Source organism: Hoplias malabaricus, chromosome Y (assembly GCF_029633855.1).
Source record: "Hoplias malabaricus isolate fHopMal1 chromosome Y, fHopMal1.hap1, whole genome shotgun sequence".
Taxonomy (NCBI): Eukaryota; Metazoa; Chordata; class Actinopteri; order Characiformes; family Erythrinidae; genus Hoplias; species Hoplias malabaricus.
In genome coordinates this window covers 79,856,759-79,876,146 of record NC_089820.1, presented here as the reverse complement: position 1 = coordinate 79,876,146, position 19,388 = coordinate 79,856,759, and the positions used below count along the sequence as shown (strand labels likewise).

General features: G+C 41.1%; 1 protein-coding gene across 4 annotated transcripts; it reads left to right on the top strand.

Annotated features, from left to right (window-relative positions):
- Window positions 1-2,259: 2,259 nt before the first annotated feature.
- Window positions 2,260-15,407, top strand: LOC136677645 (C2 calcium-dependent domain-containing protein 4C-like). 4 transcript variants are annotated; one of them, XM_066655235.1, is made up of 2 exons: window positions 2,260-2,368; window positions 9,645-15,407. In XM_066655235.1, exon 2 carries the CDS (start codon window positions 9,686-9,688, stop codon window positions 10,955-10,957), a length of 1,272 nt encoding a protein of 423 aa, XP_066511332.1. In that variant the 5' UTR covers window positions 2,260-2,368; window positions 9,645-9,685; the 3' UTR covers window positions 10,958-15,407. The 4 variants fall into 4 exon arrangements, with proteins under 4 accessions (XP_066511332.1, XP_066511329.1, XP_066511331.1 ...); XM_066655232.1 differs by lacking the exon at window positions 2,260-2,368 and adding an exon at window positions 6,987-7,236; XM_066655234.1 differs by lacking the exon at window positions 2,260-2,368 and adding an exon at window positions 6,987-7,263.
- Window positions 15,408-19,388: the final 3,981 nt, after the last annotated feature.

The window sequence follows — 19,388 nt, the reverse complement described above, 5'->3', positions numbered from 1 at the left end:
TGTCCCTCGAGTAATACGTTTTTTTTGTCGGGTGTAGATTACCAATCTGCACGAGCTAATGCTCTTTCTGACCTCCCGGCCTTTCTCTTGTCTCGGGTCTAGTGCCTCAATACCCCAAGCACCGTTCGTTCTGCCTGAGGTGGCTCGGGTTAATGTTAAGCGTGGGTGTGTGTGACAGGTTGGTGTGGGGGAATATTACAGACAGCGGAGCGTCTCCAATTCCTTCCACCGCTGACCTGGTCCTCCAGTATAAAGGGGCAACAAAGCCAAGGAGGATTAAAGAGTTGGAGAGGAAAAGATATCTCCTTAATGTCTGTAGTTTGTTCTAATCAATGTCAAGTGTAATCACAGAGCGGACTTTAGCTTCAGACATGTCTCTTGAGAAAAAGAGCGCAGGAATCTCAAAGTCGGTTTGAAGGTTTAGTGGAGATCTCAGTAAAGTCTCACACTGGGCTCGGATTTGCAGATACAAGTGTCTTGTGTCGCCTTTTTGGATATTTCTCCTAATCACCATCACCATAACGTCTCCTGAGTGTATGGTGTCTGTCGCAGAGCCATCACTGAACAGCTTCTGACAAGTAAAATGGGTGGGGTGTAAGGGAATTGAGAGACTTCAGGTTTGGGGAACTGAACTTGCTTGATAATAATAGCATAATAGCTCCAGTAATGTGATTTTTGATCAGCTCTGTTTTTGGGCAGGTGGTGAAGTTGGTGTTCTACCTCGGTCTGTCAGGGATTGTTGGGTCTCCCTCCACAGCCCAAAAACCTGTCGCTGGTTTCTGTCACTACGTGCCTTGTCCAGAGTGTGTTGTGCCTTGTGCCCACTGATTACAGGTAGTCAGTGTGATCCACCAAGACCTTGATCAGGATGAAGCAGCTACTGAAGATGAATGAATGAATGGAAAATTGTTTACACCACAACTTTCCTGTAAATTTTTTCCTTTTGGATGAATTAATTATGCCTTAATTATAAGATTGTATGCAAGAAAATACCCCCTCTCATTTGGAACCATTGATTATTATTAATTGAATCAAACACAGACAAAGCATGCATAAAACTGGTTATAATAATGGTAATGCAATCGAAGTTTTCATTTGCAGAACATGAATTTTAAAAGAGCAACATGTCCCCTGGCGTTTTCCTTCAGAAAAATGAGTACACGGGATTTGCAGATCTCAACAGCATTTCTAAGAGGTACTAATGTAGCAGTGGATGAATATAGCAGCTCTTGAAGTGTGCTGTATGAATCGTGACGTACGCATGAATAGGGAAATGACCATAGGCTACTTAAGGAACACCAGGCAGCAATCATTTGGAGCTATTTCTACACACATCCATTGTGTTTGACTGACTTGTTTTTCCATGGCCAGATTTCCTCCAAGTCTGAGTTTTCCTTTCTTTTGCCTTTCTTGTGCTCGTGGACTCTCAGCTTCAGTGGTTCGCCTGAGTGCTAAATGTGGAGAGAAGCCACCAGAGACTATTAAACAACCATTTACACCAGCCATCACATTACTGTGCCGTGTTCTAATCTAGTTCTCATTACCTCTGCATGGGTGTCTGGCCTCGTGTCTACAGTTTGGATTATTTATAGATTATCACCAGATTTCTGTGATTAAAATTTTTACACACCATCCCTGCAAGGACATAAAGGGTGTATTTTGTGTTTTCAATGTCGGTCAGGATCAAAGGAAGCTTAAATGCTGATCACCACCAAAACCAGCACATTATTACTGTTGGAAGGTCAGATCCACAGCGGCAACATTTGTTTATATCCGACTCACAACGGCTCCTTGGATCGGTGGCTGACGATAAACTCCAGTGAGAGCTGAATGCTGCAAAACTTTGCAGTGAGAACCTGTGGGACAAGCGAATACACGATGAGTAAACAGCACTTAACGTTACTGCTGCCATTGTTGTGGATTTCAAAGCCCATGCTTCTCATTAGTGACTGGGTTTTTCCTAAATCACCGGTTACATTTAGTGGGGCTAGTGGAAAAGCGACCAGGAAAAAGTGTGTCGAACCGTGCCGAGCAGTAGAAATGCATTAGTTTTTGATAGTATTTAACTGGACATTGTTGCTGTCGCACAGCTCTTGTGTCCCAGGGTTGTTGGTTCAAACCCCGCCTCTAGGCACTGTCTTTGAAGAGTTGTGTTGTGTTCTCTCTGTGTCTGTGTAGGTTTCATCCTGGTACTCCAAGTTTCCTCATGCTGATAAGTGTATTACCTTTGCAAAAAAAAAATTGTTGCACTACATCCAGGGTGTGTTCCTGCCTTGCGTCCTGTGATTCCAAGTGGGCTGTGGACCTGCAGCTGCTTTGAACAGGATGAAGTGGTTACAGAGGATGAATGAATGAATTAACTACTGGGGTTGAGTATCTTCTCTCATATTTTTTGTCCTATCACCCATCAGTAATTAGAAAAAAAAAAATAATAATCATTATTTTATGGGGTCTTTCTTCCCAGCTCCAAAATGGCCCTATGGCTATGTGAGGCCATGGCAATGCCACAAGAGGTTTATCTTTCACTCCTTGGTTTTATATATAGATATAGAGATTATGGTAATGTAACAATGATATATATTTGGACGTGGTGAAAGAGCTCAGTCTGGGTTTGTGTGAGCGTGAGAGGAAGCCAGGGGAAATTAGAATAGATGCTCTCATCACAGCACCTCCACCGCAGTAATGCCACACTCCTCTCCAGGCAATTAGTTAATTGCGTTTTAATGCTAAGCCCATAGCAACAGATGAGAGCACCCGCATCTTTGCTGGGTTAATGTGATCAGAGAGAGAGAGAGAGAGAGGGAGCCAAAGAATACAACCAGGTAACAAACAGAAAAACAGAGAGACTTACAATTAATGTGAGAGAGAGAGAATGTGGAGAAAGGAAGAGAAAGGGATATTACACATGGAGGTCATTAATATTTAGAATATTAACAGAATAAGAATACATGGAATAACAGAGAGAAATAATACTACATTGAGGTTGAGAGAGTGAGACATAATTGGAGTTGGGAGATATACAAGAGAGAGAGAGAGCAGGTAACTGAGGGAGCAGCAAGAAATAGAGTAATTGTTTAATAAAATCCAGTGCCTTGTACTGAGACAGATCAAATTCAAGTGTGTGGGCCCGAAAATAGTTGCTTCATGTTCGAGCTTCAGTGAGGTTTTTTTTTCGTTCCTTGTTTATTGCCCTGATCGAATTGTTTATGTGGGCGATTTGTATCTTGTTTCTTTTCCCTCCCCCCGAAAGGTTCAACACTTCAGCCTCCAACTCGTGTCTGACTCCAGCTCAATCTGCTTTCCTTTATTTTATTTTTTTTTTCGCCGAAGAGCACCTGACTGTCTATTAATTTGAGCCTTTTCCCCTTTTTCTCCACTTAGCTTTACACCGGCGGCCATTCGTCACTGCTACAAGTGCAGGGAGAACCGTTAGCGCCGCGCGCGCCAAGTTTCCACGGAAACGCACTGGCGAATGGACTCCACAGTTCAGCGTTTGTTTCTCTCCGTGTGTAGCTCTGTCCATATTCTTCTGTTTATCGCTCCCCGTTCTCTCCTCAGACAGCCAGCGACTGTTTGAAGATGTCCATGCAAGAAACCAATCAGCGCACTTCTGTTTTTCTGCTGTTTTATGTTATTTAAAAGGGAATTCCGCCATCTTTTCAAATCTCATATGATTCAAAATGGTTCCACGGCAGGGCTTTCACGCTGAGGGAAAATTAACTTCGCCGCACATAAATTAACCCCCCTCCCAGTCTCATTCCAAGAGAATTAGACATTTTGAAAGAACAGGCCAACTTATAAGGGAACCTGTCTTTTTAGACTTCTCAGAATCCAAAGTGTTAATTGGGAAATTCTCACTTTTTTTCCTCAAATTATTCAAAATTTCAGAATTGTCATAATTTGTAAACACTGTCGTTTACAGATGTTTGAGGGAGAAACCTGCAAACATATTACGTTTTTGATACGTGGGTTTTTATAAGGAATTTTTTTAAATATACAACCCAATCTCTGAGTACCTTTAGCAGGTTTATTCACAGTGGAGAGGTACACCTTGGTCCAAACCTTACTAACAGTTTGTAATAACATTTTGTCCTTCTCTACTGCTATAATAGCTTCTGATCCTCTTGGAAGATCTGGAACTTGGTAAACTAATGCTTATATATATATATATAACACCAACGATTCTCCATTGAATCACTTGCATGGTGAAATAGAACGTGGTATATGATTCTATACAGCATCTTCTATTGTAGAACGCTTGACGGTGTAAAACCATTTTCAACAAGGTGAGAAATATAGAACCATATACAACACATCAGTCTGAAGAGCTAATCATGCAAACAAGCATTTCACCATGCAAATAGTTCTTGAAAGATCTCATGGTACTAAACCGAACAATGACCTCCAAGCCTTGAAGGACCCTGTTGTAGATGGTGGGAAATTTCAGTGAGGATCCGATGACATTCAGTCCAAAGAACATAGCATTAGCACACTTGTCCACAACAGACCATAGCACTACTGCCTCAGTTCCTCTCTTTTCAGACTTGAATGACTTACCTCTGAATATGGTCATCCTCAAGGTGCCTGATTTTCCAAAGCCTTTGAGTTGTTCATTGCTATTAGGCTAAACAGTTCAACTACATATTAAACACTCCGAGCTGATACTAATAGGACAAGGATAATTGAATTTTTCAGTGGCTCTAGCCAGTTTCCAGGGAAACAGAGCATTAAATCAATTTCACAGCTTAGAGTTTCTGTTTTCTGTTATTAATTAATAAATATTTATTTGCTTGTTATTCAAAAGGACCCATATTACAAAAACTTAATGTGTCTTCAGGCTTTTCAAATGTTATATTGTGTTAACAGCTTTAAAATTACTTGACATTCATTTCACCTACCTGTCCTTACTATGAGAAATGGTAATAACTGCCCTTTTTTTGGATTCTTTGTTTTTGTGATGTCACATAAATATCCTGTTTTTAGGATGTTCTCCCAAGTAGACCCCAAATTGAGTTATTCTCAAGTCTGCCCACTATAGCAGTTTGAATATTGCTAAAATATCATCGCTGGATCGATCCCTGGTGTTGCGTGAACATTACAAGGCTTGGCGGTCCTGGAGAATATATATAATGTAGGATCTTGGGGTTTTATTTATTATTAGGCTAAAGACTTTGAAGGATTATGCAACTCTGAGACCTAATGCTAACAACAATGGTAACTGAATTATCTCTGACCAAGTTTCCAGGGAAACAGAGCAGAGAGTCATATCCTCAGCTTAGCATTTTATATTATTATTATTTTTTTATTGTTATTATTATTATTTTAAGCAAACTTTCCACAGACCTTGGCTGTTGCGTGGAGGCAGTTTACAGCAGGCCAATTAAGGGAGGATGCGCTGCATTGCCTAGCAATGGCAATTAAAGTGTATGATTATGCTAATTAGCAGGGAGTCACTAGAACTCTCTTGGCGTCTTTACTCTGACATCCTGCACATCACTGTGTAGGGCTTTTATACTGAACAACAAACAAACAAAATGGAGGTTTGCTGTTCTCTAGGCTATTTGAATCATATTCTAACTGCTGTGTTTAAATGTTGTAGTAAACTCAAAATTGACAAAAATGCTGATACAAGTTTTTGATTGGACGGCGAAGATATACGAAATTTAAATACCATTGGTAACATAACATCTCTGCTGAAAGATTTAGTTAGAGTCATTAAGAATAAAACTTAATGGTGTTTCTTTCTAATGGGAACTGACATAATGGTTATCATTAGTGACCACTAGTTTCCTTTAGAATACCATTAGAAAACCATTAAATATTTCTGAAATCAGTTCCAGCTCACCTTTTCAAACATTAGGATAATTTAAACTGTGATATGAACCCATAAAGAAAGTCTTAAGGACAGTAGAACCCCAGCAGGGACTGTAATGGTTTTCAAAGTTTTGCTACTTATATAAAATAAATACCTGTCCACGACAGAACAGACTTCTGCAGGTTTTAAGTACAGTTACTAGTCATTTAAAGAATTTGAAGGAACTCTAGGTAAGATTTGGGTTTCTTGCTCTGGGGGCTCTCCCTATTGTAAATTCAGTCGTTTGGTGGGGTGGTATACTACCCTCCTACTAAGTCTACAGTGCAGTTTCTGCAGTGCTGAGACTAAAGTCACAATGACAGGGGCTCTGTTCTGAGGTCGGTGAAGCACTGAAATGATTTTGAAGCTGTAATTTAAAGTTGAAAAAATATTACGTATTATTCCTTTTAAAATATTGAGGGGAAATGCACCTGAATGATATGGCAGTTTTTTATTTAATATTTTTCCTGCGAGTTTATGTTTTGGCGACTATCAAAGTGAAAATACAATAAAACCCCATCCAGTGGAAGTCTGGTTTTACCTTGTTAAAATATCCTTGTGTATACTTAATATACTTAATGTGCAAAAAACATGAGGGGATTCCTACAGCCAGGCTTTCTTATGTCATAAACCTTGTGAGGTGGGGCTTTCAAAATTCAGGCGAATGGCAGAGAGGAAAGTGAAGATGGGGGATGTATATTGAATGAAGCTGAAAGTGTAGATGTATATTTAATGAAGCCACTATTAAGGGATTAGATTATTTAGCTTTTCTTGTAAATAACTTTTAAATATGTCATTCTAATAAACACACTATTTTGGGGGGTTTAATGGATGATTGAATGCGTGGGGGGGGGGGGGGGGTGTAAAGCAAATATGGCTGTTTTTCTGCAACTAATTCTACACAATTTCTATTAATTTTCCATTGACAAAATATACTTTAACATATATTTTACTTTTTGTTTTTTGTCAGTGTCGAATAAATAAAGGGTGTTCCCCAACGTACGTATAAAAATGTCTTATTTACTTAGTAACTTGCTTTCCCTCAGAAAATCGTTAGCTGTGATGCTAAAAGGGCCGTTGAAACTTTTGCAACGACTCTACCGGCGGGTAACTCAGACAGGGGAAGCCTGGCCCGGAGCCGCTGCTATTGGCTGAGTTCAGTAAACACGGTTGTGTCTGAGGGAGAAGGAAGGGGGAGGGGAGGGCTGGGATAAAAAGCCGGGAAGAGGCTCCCTTCACCGGCATTCAGTCCGAGCACTGCTTCGGAGAAACAGTCTGAGAAGTGAATTTAAAACTCCGGGGTTTTATCGCGTGGACCGAAGATCGATTGGAGCACTGTGACTTACCCGCGGAGAAAGGTCTGGACTCGGCTTCACTTCTCTGTGAGTCCCGCAGCCGGAGCTCAACAGGTGCCCGGCTCTGTTTGCCTTTGCAGCAGCTTTGAGTGGGTTAACGCTTCGCTTTATGGAATATAATGCATACAAACTTTAAGAAGCAGGAAGTTAAAGACATATTTACGGCTTTGCTTTCTTTTCATTTTTTTTATTTGTCCTGCAACCGTTTAATACGTTAGCCTAATAAAACACTTTTTTCTAGTAGGGGTTTAACAATCATTATTTATTTATTATTATTTTTTTATTTAGCTGACAACATCGTAACAGCTTTCCTATCCCAGCTTTTCTTCATTCAACTAACGACGTCTGTATAAAACATTCTTTAAAGTTGCAAAAACGTTGTAGTGTCCCAGACCTAATTAAATGTACGTCTGTTTTAACGGCGAATAACCACCCCGTGTTCGTTCGCTCTATGTTCCCTGAGTGTCATTTCTGTAAGAGACATCCTCAACGGACCAAAACAACACGGTTACAGGGACGATGCTTGCAGTTAGTGATATTTGTTTTGTGTTTCATTTGAATGGTTTTATTTGTTGTGCATGGATAGGTATGTTATAATCAACAAGTCTTGTACATTAAACATACATGAAAACGTTTCTTAGACGTTTACTTTTGTGTTTGAATAACATGTGTGTGTATGTATATACATATATGTATGTATGTACATGATGTTATTCAAACACAAAAGCACAAAAGTAAACGTCTAAGAAACGTTTTCATGGACGTTTAATGTACAAGGCTTGTTGATTATAACATACCTATCCATGCACGTGGATTTACATATAGTAGGCTATTTATTTGGCACGTTTTATGTGATAGACAATAATGAAAACTTCAAAAATGATTTCAACAACATTGTTTGTTACTTTATTTATTCATTCCTGCATTGATGGGTACGTTATACACAACCATTTGTAGGCACTAGCAAAACGTGAACATGTTTCTTTGATGTTTGTTATTCTGAGTGCCCAGTTTTTTGGGGTTTTTTTTGTTTGTTTGTATTTGATATGTGGAAAATATAACATCAACAGATTGTGTTGATGTGTGCTACCTCTAGTTGTCATATGTATACATTCATCTCAAAGGTTAGATATATCTGTTTTTATATACAGATTGGATGTAGATTCCTATTGGTTGCAGAGGGGAATATGTAGATGTTGTTTAGTTAACTGTTTTCCGAGACATTACAACACAAACTCGTTAAAAAAAAAAGAAACAGAAAGTGCGAGTGCTGAAAGGTTGTTTGAGGTGTGTGTAGAAAGTGATTGGAAAGAAAAAAAAGTTATTTTCAGCAGGTCTAAATCCACAATGTGGAGCAGGAGAATGTCTGTGGAGATGTTTGAGTATCTGTAAAGAGAGAGAGAGAGAGGTATGTAACCGAATATAATGTGTTTTATTTTGTAATATTTCAGGAATTGAAAAAAAAGGTATAACATTTATATAAAATACGTGGGACAAACACTCGGAACAGTGATGGAAGTAATTTGGATGACTTGCTGTATGTTGTCAAAGCAGATGTTAATGCTTTCCTCCAAATATCAAACGTAGTTTACACTAAACAAAAATGATTTTGTTTCATCCCCATTATACAACACTGACTGCGTTTAATCAAGATCAAAGTAATTATGTAATTATAATGTTGTACTGTTTTTTGTCACGAATGCTTCCTCTAAAAAAGTGATACCTAATGACACACGCTCCTTTAGTCCTGCTAGGTTAAACAACAGTGAAAACCAGCCTTCAGTTGTAGCCTGGCAGGTATTGTTGTCTGTAACATACCATTGCTGTTGTCAAAGAAGTTGAAACGCAGCCTGTGAAATTTCTGTGAATTGCATCAGAGTAGTTCTCAATATTCACAATGAAACCATCTAAATTCGACCAGGTGCCAGCCTTGACAACACAACACAGAGATGTAGGCGACAGGGAGACAGCTGGTTTCAGTAAATGCCAATAGACATTGCTGAAGTACAATGCCGTAGGTGTTAGCTGGAAACAGTTGTGCTTGCCGTATTGTATCAGCTGTTCTTCGTACTGTTGGACAGCCACCTCAGGTCGATGCGTAAACTGACTACATTGATATTATAGTGCAAGTGTTGCCACTGATGGCACAGAGGATTTAACCCTGGTCCTGCTATAGCCCTGTCCTCTCCTCCTCAGCTTTAAACACCCACTTCATTTTGAAACCAGATCAAGCCAAGACACCCCCTCCCTCCACCAAAAATAAATAAATAAAATTATAATAATAACAATAGAAAGAAGCTAAATATTGTGGAATCATTTTAATGAGAGATAACAAATGTATATATTTAATAGAAACAAAAAGCCTAAGATGCATAAGACCCCTTAATGCCACTGTGATGTTAAGTGATCAAATTTTGGTCTTGTTTCATGTGCAGCATTTGGCTCCTTCCACTCTCCCTCCCCTCAACCGAGAGGAATGTGGCTTCTGGAGAAGATCCGCGGCTCAGTGGAGGGCAACGTGCTCCGAGGGGGTGATTCTGCGGACAAACAGTCCAGAGCTCCCACCCACAGCAATGTGCTCACTCCCGACAAGATCCCCGACTTCTTCATTCCGCCCAAGTTGGTATGTTGCCCCCCAGAGGCCGAGACACCGGAGTTGAAGCCCAAAAATGGGCTCCACTCATCCACCTCCGAGCAGACCATCTGCCGCAAGACGCCCCAGAGTGGCTCACGCAGCCCCCGGCTCATCTGCAAGCTTGCCGGGGACACCAAGAACCTGCTGAAGGCTGCCAACCGCCACATCATCCAGATCGAGAGTGCCGATGACTTGGCTGTGGGAGAAGTGGGAGACCTTACCACCAACGCTGACCCGCAGTCCCAGACCGCCATGTCTCTGCCTTATGTGCCCAAAGCTCAAACATCATATGGGTTTGCTACACTCATGGAAAGCCCCCACACTCGCCGCAAGGAATCCCTCTTCCACAGTGACCCAACCAGCCCCTTAACTTCTCCCAATACCCAGCGCAAGACTCAATCGGGCAACCGCCTAGATCCGGGCGATTGCAGTGCCTCGCACCCAAATCCGTACCGCTACTTCAGCGGCGGCGAGAGTGACACTTGTTCATCAGCTGAATCTTCACCTTTTAACTCACCCTTGCTGTCCCGCTCTGCGTCCTTGCTCAAGATGTTTACCCACGAGACGCAGGCCAAGGTGTCCCGAGCCAAGCGGACATTTGCTCGCCACTCATCACTGTCAACGGATGAGTGCAGCTCGGTGGAGACCAGTCCAAATATCCAGCGTCGCTTTCGCTGTCCTCCTTCTCCAGCCATGGGTGGCCGCAGAGCAGGGAGTGGCAACATGGAGCGTCTTACCCAACATACTGTTGTCCTGCACAAGGGGGGGACGCTGCGCCTCTGTACGGACTACGACACTGAGGCGGCACGACTGCGCGTGCGTGTGCTGGCTGCTGAAGATCTCTACGATAAACAGATGGACGTGAAGAGCATCAATTGCTGCGTAGCCCTCTACCTGAATCCTGGCAAGTTGCAGAAGCAGCGGAGCAACATCATTAAGAACAGCCGCAACCCTGTCTTCAACGAGGACTTCTTCTTTGACTCCCTGCCTGCCTCTCAAGTCAAAGATCTAGCCATCAAGATGAAAGTGGTGAACAAAGGCACTAGCTTGAAAAGGGACACGCTGCTTGGAGAGAGAGAAGTACCTCTGAAGGAGCTGTTGACAGGATTCTAGTGCATACCAGCGTTTCCAAACAATTGGACTTGTTCTAAAATAGAAAAGTCTAAGAGAAGAACATCTTCATCATCATCATCATCACCTCTTAATCCATTTCAGGGTCGCGGTAGAGAAGACCATGCTTATTTTAATTTAACTTCCTGTGTACATAGAATTCTCAGATTACTAGCCGTATCTAGAGGCCATTTTATAACATACCTCCTCCCATATTGATGTACTATTTTAGTTTACAGTTACTGACTATAGCCCATCTATGACCAATTACATAGTCACCATTGGATTTGACCTATAACCCGAATGGTAGCTAATGCTATGTTCCATTTGAACTTGGAGTTCCACGTAGGGAACTTCAAATGGAATGCCCACACAAGTTGGATTTGTTGAAAAGTCTGTGGAGCCTCACCAATCCTGATTTCAGAATTCAAGATGGCTGCCCGCACACTAACAGCATGTCAAATCAGTAACATCAACCAGTTTACTAGCACTTCTATCTGTTTCTCATTAAATCAGTAATACACACAGTAATGTCCAACTACTAAACATGGATGTGTTCCCAGGGTGTTTGGATGCGTAGAAATATAAGAAAAAGTAGCTGTTGCTATCACAGAAATCACTAACAGTGCTAAACCGGAACAAGCTAACAATGAAAACATAGTGCATTGGGTTTTCTTAATGTTTAACTGGAACGCTGTCAACTCGGGTGTGATGGCATTCCCAGCTCCAACATCCGACTTAAATCCGAGGCAAATGGAACACAGCATAAAAATGGAGGACTGGCTTCCAACTAAGGAGGCCCCTGTAGCAACGCCCCCTGCTGGATGGTTGATATGGCATGCAAATTGTGCATAGCAACAGAAGGGTAACCGTTAATAGCTATTGTTTATCAATACACATACACTCTCAGAAAAACTGACCCTGGTTGTACGTTTCACTCTGTTTGTACCATGTTTGATTATAATTGTAGATTTTAAAGATTAATTGTTTTCATATATCTTCTTTCAGCTCCAGAAGATTATTGTTTTTGTTACTAAAACAGTTCTATTATGAAAAAGCACTGGAGAAGAGAATGCAATGTAACTTCAAGGTTCACAACTGGACTGCTGTACCTTTTTAAAGGGACATTTCCACTGTCTGTAGCTTTAGTAAACAACAAATATATTTTCTGACAGTGTATGTGGAAGGTCTACTTGATAAACTCTATAATCAGTTGGCACTATCTGTTCCTTCTAAAACAAGATTCGCATTACCTACCCATCTCCTAGACTCCTTTTTCCTATCTCTAGGTTCTCTCTCACAAATCTTTAAGTGGCCATCCAGCGGAATTCTACTATAACCACAAGAAGGTGTGGAACTTTTGTATAAAGGTGTCTCCCAGTAGTTTGGACATGACCCTGGGTGCACAGATGTGTTTGCTGTAATGTTTTTTTTCTCGTTCCTTCCTGTTGCAAGAAGTCACCTTTCCAGTTTGAGGACAACAGTGGGTCGCGGGAAGGGTTCAATGTGTCAATGTTTGAACACCTTTGTAAATAGAACTTGCAACCGTAAGTGTGCTTTTGTAAGTGTGTGTTTGTGAGTGTGTGTTTTCCCTCTGTTTATGGTCTCCTGTGGGTTTCTGTTTGAGGAGAGCATTGTGTATACTCACATCCGCAGACACATCTGTACAGCTAAAACAGCTGCTCTGTGCCCTGCATATGCGCTAAGAAGCTTTGAAGTGTCACCACAACCGATCTAGATGCATGCTTTATCCTCGGTTTGGAGTGCAACAACTTGTGAGAGTGGTTTAAAAAAAAAAAAAAATCAATTTTCTGTATCACTGTACTACAAGATTAATCCGGTTACCCTCTTTTTTTATTTGGAAGTCTTACTTTATTGATCCCTTTGGGAAACTGATAAATCTTGCACGGCGTCACTGAAGCATGTGAGTGATTATGTGGTCATATTTTTCTGGATTTTGGGAATTTTGGGATTGCGGTTCTTTGTTGATTATTGCAATTCCGACTTTTTCAGCCGAGTATTTTTACAGAATGATATCACCCTCCAGCCTTATGAATGACAAACTGCACATATCGACTGATGGACAGTTTTACTGTACAACAGCAGGACTTTTAAACTGTCGATGTGAATACTACGCTACCTGTGGTGTACATGTGTATGATGGACCTATACTTGAGTATTTGCACAATGTTTTTGGCATGTTTGTTGAGTTCTGTTTGTAGGCGTATCTGCACGGATAATTGCATTATTTATTTATTTATTTATTTATTTTTGTACCAAAGTTGATCACATTGGTAGTAAGTAAACATTATTTGATTAAAGGAACACTAGGTAAGTTTGGTATTTTTGCTCCTCAGCTCCCCCTCCGGTTGTTCAATTCACTTATACAGCGATCACAGAGGGAGGAGGATATCCTACCCTTCTCTAACAGTTACATAGTGACGTTTCTGCAGTACTGAGCCCAGATTAGCACAGACAGAGGCTCTGTTCTTCCAATTCCATGTCAGAGAAGCATCACAATGATTTTGACGTTGTAATTTGAAGGTAAAAATACTACCTAGTGTTCCTTCAAATGCATATTTTATAGTAGACACCTGTGTCAATGTATTAGTGATTTCACTGTAGACAGTTTTATCTTCATCACGTCATAAATGCAGTGGTGTAATGTTACGAACCTGGCTTTGGCTCCTTCTAGAGCCACTTGTTTTTCATTGATTCTGAAAGTGTCTTCAGTAAGAGCCTGGAGAGCTCTTTAATCAAATTAACGCTCAAGTGTCTCCACAGTGGCACGTAGGAAAGCTAACGTCGCTATCATCTGATTCCATGGTGCATCAGTAGTGCATGCCATGTCAGTGCTGCTCTTTGTTTGTTTTGTTGGCTCATGTGGAATATATTCCAGGAGGTGTATCAGAATGGGATTTCTGAGGCGTAATCAGAGATCCATTTGTTGTAGGTTTCACTGTTGAAAAACACTTAGAGTTAATACAGTCGATTTTATATATTTATTTTTTTGGTGTGGAAATAAGCGCAAACCATTTACGTAGAACATTTTAATCCAGTTACTCTGTGATGGTCTGGAGCCCTGTCCAGGGTGTGTTCCTGTTTGCACCTGATGATTCTGGACCCACTAAAATCCCTGATCAAGATGAAATGTGGCCTATGCATCAGCTATGGCCCATTTATTATTTTACATTTAAATATATTTTTTATTTAATAAATACAACTTGGAGTTATAATATGGGCAGAAAATGCCATATTCATGTTTGTTCCCCTTATGCATTGACATATTTTCACTCAGAAAGTAACCAGAACATAAGCAGGAACCAAACTGTATCCTGTCCAAACTGTGCAGGAGCTTGATAAACATTTAAATATTTTTATAGTTTCTTTACGTGCTGCAGAAAGTTAGTGTCGCAGTCACACAGCTCCAGGGACCTGGAGGTTGTGGGTTCGAGTCCCGCTCCGGGTGACTGTCTGTGAGGAGTGTGCTGTGTTCTCCCCGTGTCTGTGTGGGTTTCCTCCGGGTGACTATCTGTGAGGAGTGTGGTTTGTTTTCCCTGTGTCTGTGTGGGTTTCCTCCGGGTGACTGTCTGTGAGGAGTGTGGTGTGTTCTCTCTGTGTCCGTGTGGGTTTCCTCCAGGTGACTGTCTGTGAGGAGTGTGGTGTGTTCTCTCTGTGTCTGTGTGGGTTTCCTCCGGGTGACCGTGAGGAGTGTGGTGTGTTCTCCCTGTGACTGCGTGGGTTTCCTCTGGGTGTCTGTCTGTGAGGAGTGTGGTGTGTTCTCCCTGTGTTTGCGTGGGTTTCCTCCCACAGTCCAAAAACACACGTTGGTAGGTGAATTGGCGACTCAAAAGTGTCCGTAGGTGTGAGTGTATTAGATTTTCTATGAGCTCCGTTAAAAGAGCAGAGGCTCCCGTTCTCTGATGAACAGGAGAAGTGCAATTACACAGAAGGTGGAATGACTTTTTGTGATTCGTGATTGGCGGAAATCCCTCAAATGAAAAGGTTGAAAAGGGATTCTGGACGCAGTGAAAGCTCAAAGCGGGGGCGTCTGTTTGATATTCATTTCAATACCCATGTTTCCGTAGAAGAGATTAAAGCGTCTTGCACATGTGTTTGGAATTAATGAAATATGAAGTGCCTATCCATTGAACTTGATGCCTGTCCTTCGTCCGTCACAAGGTAGGCCTATGTGTGCTGCCCTTCTACTTTCCTACTGCATGTGTGCATAGGCATTATCCATGATTCCTTTCCTTCAAGTGGAAATAGAAGTACGGTGATATTGTATCTCGGAGTTATATTGTGTGGGTGTCTGTATTTTTCTGACTGTGAAGGTGGATATTATGTTTTGACTGGATGCGTTCATCATCGTGCCCTTTTATTGTTTCCAAGCGTTCCAGCAGTGATTTCGCTCTCTGAGACATTTTCACTCTCCCCACCCCCCCCCCCCCCCCCCCTCCCTCTTCCTTTTTGCCCAGGATTTTGCATTGATCCTCCAAACCCAAAGTGAAACATGCTATTGACTTGTCTATTTTTGGTGCCTGGTTCAATAAAAGTTGTGTATATGGTGTGATTTTCCTTACTGTTCTCAGGAGGGCTCTAAAGAACCTCTGCGTTCTTAGGTCTAGAATTTCTGCATCTGACATTTGCCATGAGTGGGGCTTTATTATGAATTGATGGTTGTCTGCTCTGTGATTATGCTCTTAACATAGCCATCATAAAAGTACATTCCTTTTTCATAAATGACCTTTTATCAAGAGGCTGCTTGAATTGTGAACAATAATCCGGTTTACCCAGAGATGGCTAGCAACTATTTCCATGTACGTAGGTGCATGGCCACACCCATATTGTACCAAAAGGTGCCATTTTTGGTCTGTAACATCAAACCTGGCACTGTTTAAGAATGCCACCTTTGCCTCGAGTCAGTTTGTGAAATGTACCATCCTGCTAGAGCTGCCCCAGTCAAGTGTAAGTGCTATTAATGTGTGTGACTAGAGAGAGGCTGCAGAGTGCTGAATCACAAAAATAACTTTTCTTACTGCAGCACTCTGTACAGAGTCCCAAAATGTTCTGTTAGTCTCAAAATTTCTATTAGCAGCATATTCTCGAAAGACTGGCGGCTCTTGTAGTTGCAAAGTCATGTCAACTCCATATTAATGCCCATAGTTTTGGAATGGTATGTCCAACAACAGTAATATATGATTACGAGTCAAATATTGTATGTGAAATATTGTTGGATTTGTACTTTCCAGTGTAATTTACCTCAGGTAAATGACCTACTTTCACACTGTGCTTGATACTGCTAGGCTCTGAGACTAGCAACAAAACCACGCCAGTGAACACTGGTTTAGATTTGTCACACATTTCTGCACTAAGTGAAACTTTTAAAGCTAAGTAGCATGTAGCACTCCGCTAAGATTCAAATGTGAATGGTGAGTTCTATAAATAAATGTGCCATTTCATCTCAGCAGCTGCTGGGTCACAGCAAATGAAGCAATAGTCTGCTGTCTGACACGTTGGTACTAGAGTTCTGAACCCAGTGACATAGACCAAAACAGCAAAGCTACGAGTCCTCGTATGAAAAATGCAGAGCTAAAATCCATGTGTTGACACTATTAATGGACATCAACTAGACACGAGTGATTATGTGGGTGTTTAGTCAAAGAGTATTTGTAAAATGCTAAATGGCTACTAAAGAAAGCCGTTGAAGCATGATTCAGGATTTAATATTTAAATAATTATGCTCTAGGACTAATGAAACGTAAGTACTAGTTTTATAGCCTTCTCTGCCAATGACCACAACAGATGGTGGCTATTTGCTAACAGTAGGTCGACATGTCGAGAAGTATCGAGGCATTAAAATAACAGCTCAGAATCAAAATTTGTTCCAATCGTCTCAACAACAGACTGAAATTATAATCAACTCATGCCTTTTTAAAGATCGAACCACCAAACTACAGAGAAAAATACAACTCTGCAACTCTGTCAATTTACTAGTATGCTAAAAACAAAAATCACGCATATTTCTGTAAATAAATCAGTACATTTACTACAAGATACTGTACTTGCTGTTCTGGAGCGCACAAAAAGACAAACAAACAAATGCTAATGCTACTGGAAAATGTGTATTTTAGCAATAAGTATTTTAGCATTGTTGGGGTAGAACGCAAAAGATCTAGCACTAAATTGGTTACCTGCTCTTTATTAGAACTGGCATACCTTTAATAAAACCTCACCACCCAGTGTTTACTGATCCACACATTAAGGGGATGTTTGAGATTGGACCCATGAGGATGGCAAATACTTCACACCACCACTGAGAATAGATGAGTATTAACTAAAACATACAAAAACAGGTACAGTGGAACCTCTACCTACGAACTTGATCCGTTCCGTGACCCGGTTCGTAAGTGGAAAAGTTCGTTTCTCGAGTCAATTTTCCCCATTTAAAATAATGGAAAAGCAATTAATGCGTTCCAGCCCCCGCCCCGAGAGTCACCCTTTTTGCACTGATATATGTTTACAACACTCTCAAATTAGTAAAAAAGTACATGTAGCGTTACTAAAAATAAAAGAGAAATACAGTGGTAACAGTAATAAAAAAGAAATAAAGTTTTAAGTGGTTACACATCGCTACCTTGAAGACGTGACGACTGGCTGGAGGAGTAACACAGGCACTGGCTGTATGACGGGAGGTGGGGGGAATAACGGAGAGTAGCCGGTGAATGTGGGGAGACGAAGCGTAGATACGGCTTAACTTAGCACGAATTTCGATGTGTGCTATTTACACTAATGCTAAATTGCTAAAGCTACAATGTGCTAATCTTAAAAGCTCACTCAAGTCTGGGCGCTGGGAGACTCGCCTATTGGGGTCAGTGGCCATTTCCAGCCGCCGGCTCGGGTTCGTTTCTAGAGTCACGGTTCCTTGGTGGAGGCAAAAAATATTAAAATGTCTGGTTCGTATCGTGGAAAGTTTGTTAGTAGAGGCGTTCGTTAGTGGAGGTTCCACTGTATTAGTAACATGACTCTGCCGCTTGAAATGTAAGTCAGTGTTACCCACCTATGGAGCAGTAATAGCGCAATATTCTCATGTCGGTTCGTGCTTTTCAACCTTTGGAGTTTCTCTTACGTCTAAACAAGACTCCAGATGCCTTTACCATGAGCAGAGAGAGAGCCTAGCATTATTAACCGTGACCGATTTTTGTGTTTTTTTACTCATTTACTGAAACGGGGGGTGCAAACAGGTTGGAGAGCAGCAAATCTGAGGAAACGTCTTCTGAATTTGATAAAAAAAAAAGATGAACACTGCTTTTAAGGGGGACCTTCTTTAAGGAGCACACTCAGGTTCATTAAGAGACAATTTGATTCTTCAGTCAAATGTGATGTACACTTTACAACCCCCCAAAAAATGCTACAAATGATAAACAATCACTTTGAATGCTACGCTCGCTAATAAAAATGACGATGATTGAAATTGAACATGATCCTGACACATTATGCTAGTGGTTTCAGTATTGCAGTGCAGTGCAGATATATAATGTAAGCGTTAATAAAATAACACTTCAACAAATCACGTTATGGACAAGGGTTTGGTCCTGGGGTTTCCATGGGAACAAAAGCTAAGATTTAGCGTTCACTTCGGACTCCAGTTGGAAAGATCTGCATTGCAGTGTGGGCTCCGCAGTGCTTTTTTTTATTGAGTCTTTCTTTTTTAATGTCTTTGAAAGTCTGTCTCTCTTTCATTGCACGACAGGAACTCTAGTCCTGGAGGGTAAAGGCTGTCACATTTCCTCAGTTGTCCACAGAGGCAGTAATATATCTTCCAATCAGCGGCCCCACTACCCAGCCAGGGGTCTGGTGAAGAATTATAACTCCACAGCTCGGATTCCCAAACCTGAGGATCTCAGTGTTCTACAAAGGTTTGTGTTACCCGTGTTTTAATTCACATGGGCTTTAATAATTAGCCTGATGATTCAGAAGAGACCCCCTAATTAGTGAGGCCAACCTCAGTGCCCCACAATCTCACTGCCACCGTGCCCAGTGCTACGTGTTGGTTAGAGAGGTATGAGAAGTGGTTTATTTTATGGTGGTAAGTATGAGAAAAATGGGTGTTCATAATTTCATATGTAATGATGATAACGATTCATCTAAATGTGTCAAATCTAAATGATATGTGCTTCCTGGACATCTGTGCTCGGTGTACTGGTCCTTTTTCTTCTTAATGCAGCACTTTGGCATTTAATAACGCCTCAACTCCAGTGTTGGAAACTGACTGTTCATCTCAGCTTTTTAAGTGTGAGGTCAATAACAATTGTGTTCTCACTGCTTCACTGAAAGGAAATAAAACCTTGGTTAAATATGAAAAGTGCAGCACAGGCAGCCATCATCCTGTGTGTGTATTAACTGCAGCAAGGTTTGTTTTTCATTCTGAAGC

Excerpts from the sequence above, each read along its gene's own strand:
- LOC136677645 (XM_066655235.1), top strand. The coding sequence starts at position 9,686 with ATGTGGCTTCTGGAGAAGATCCGCGGCTCAGTGGAGGGCAACGTGCTC.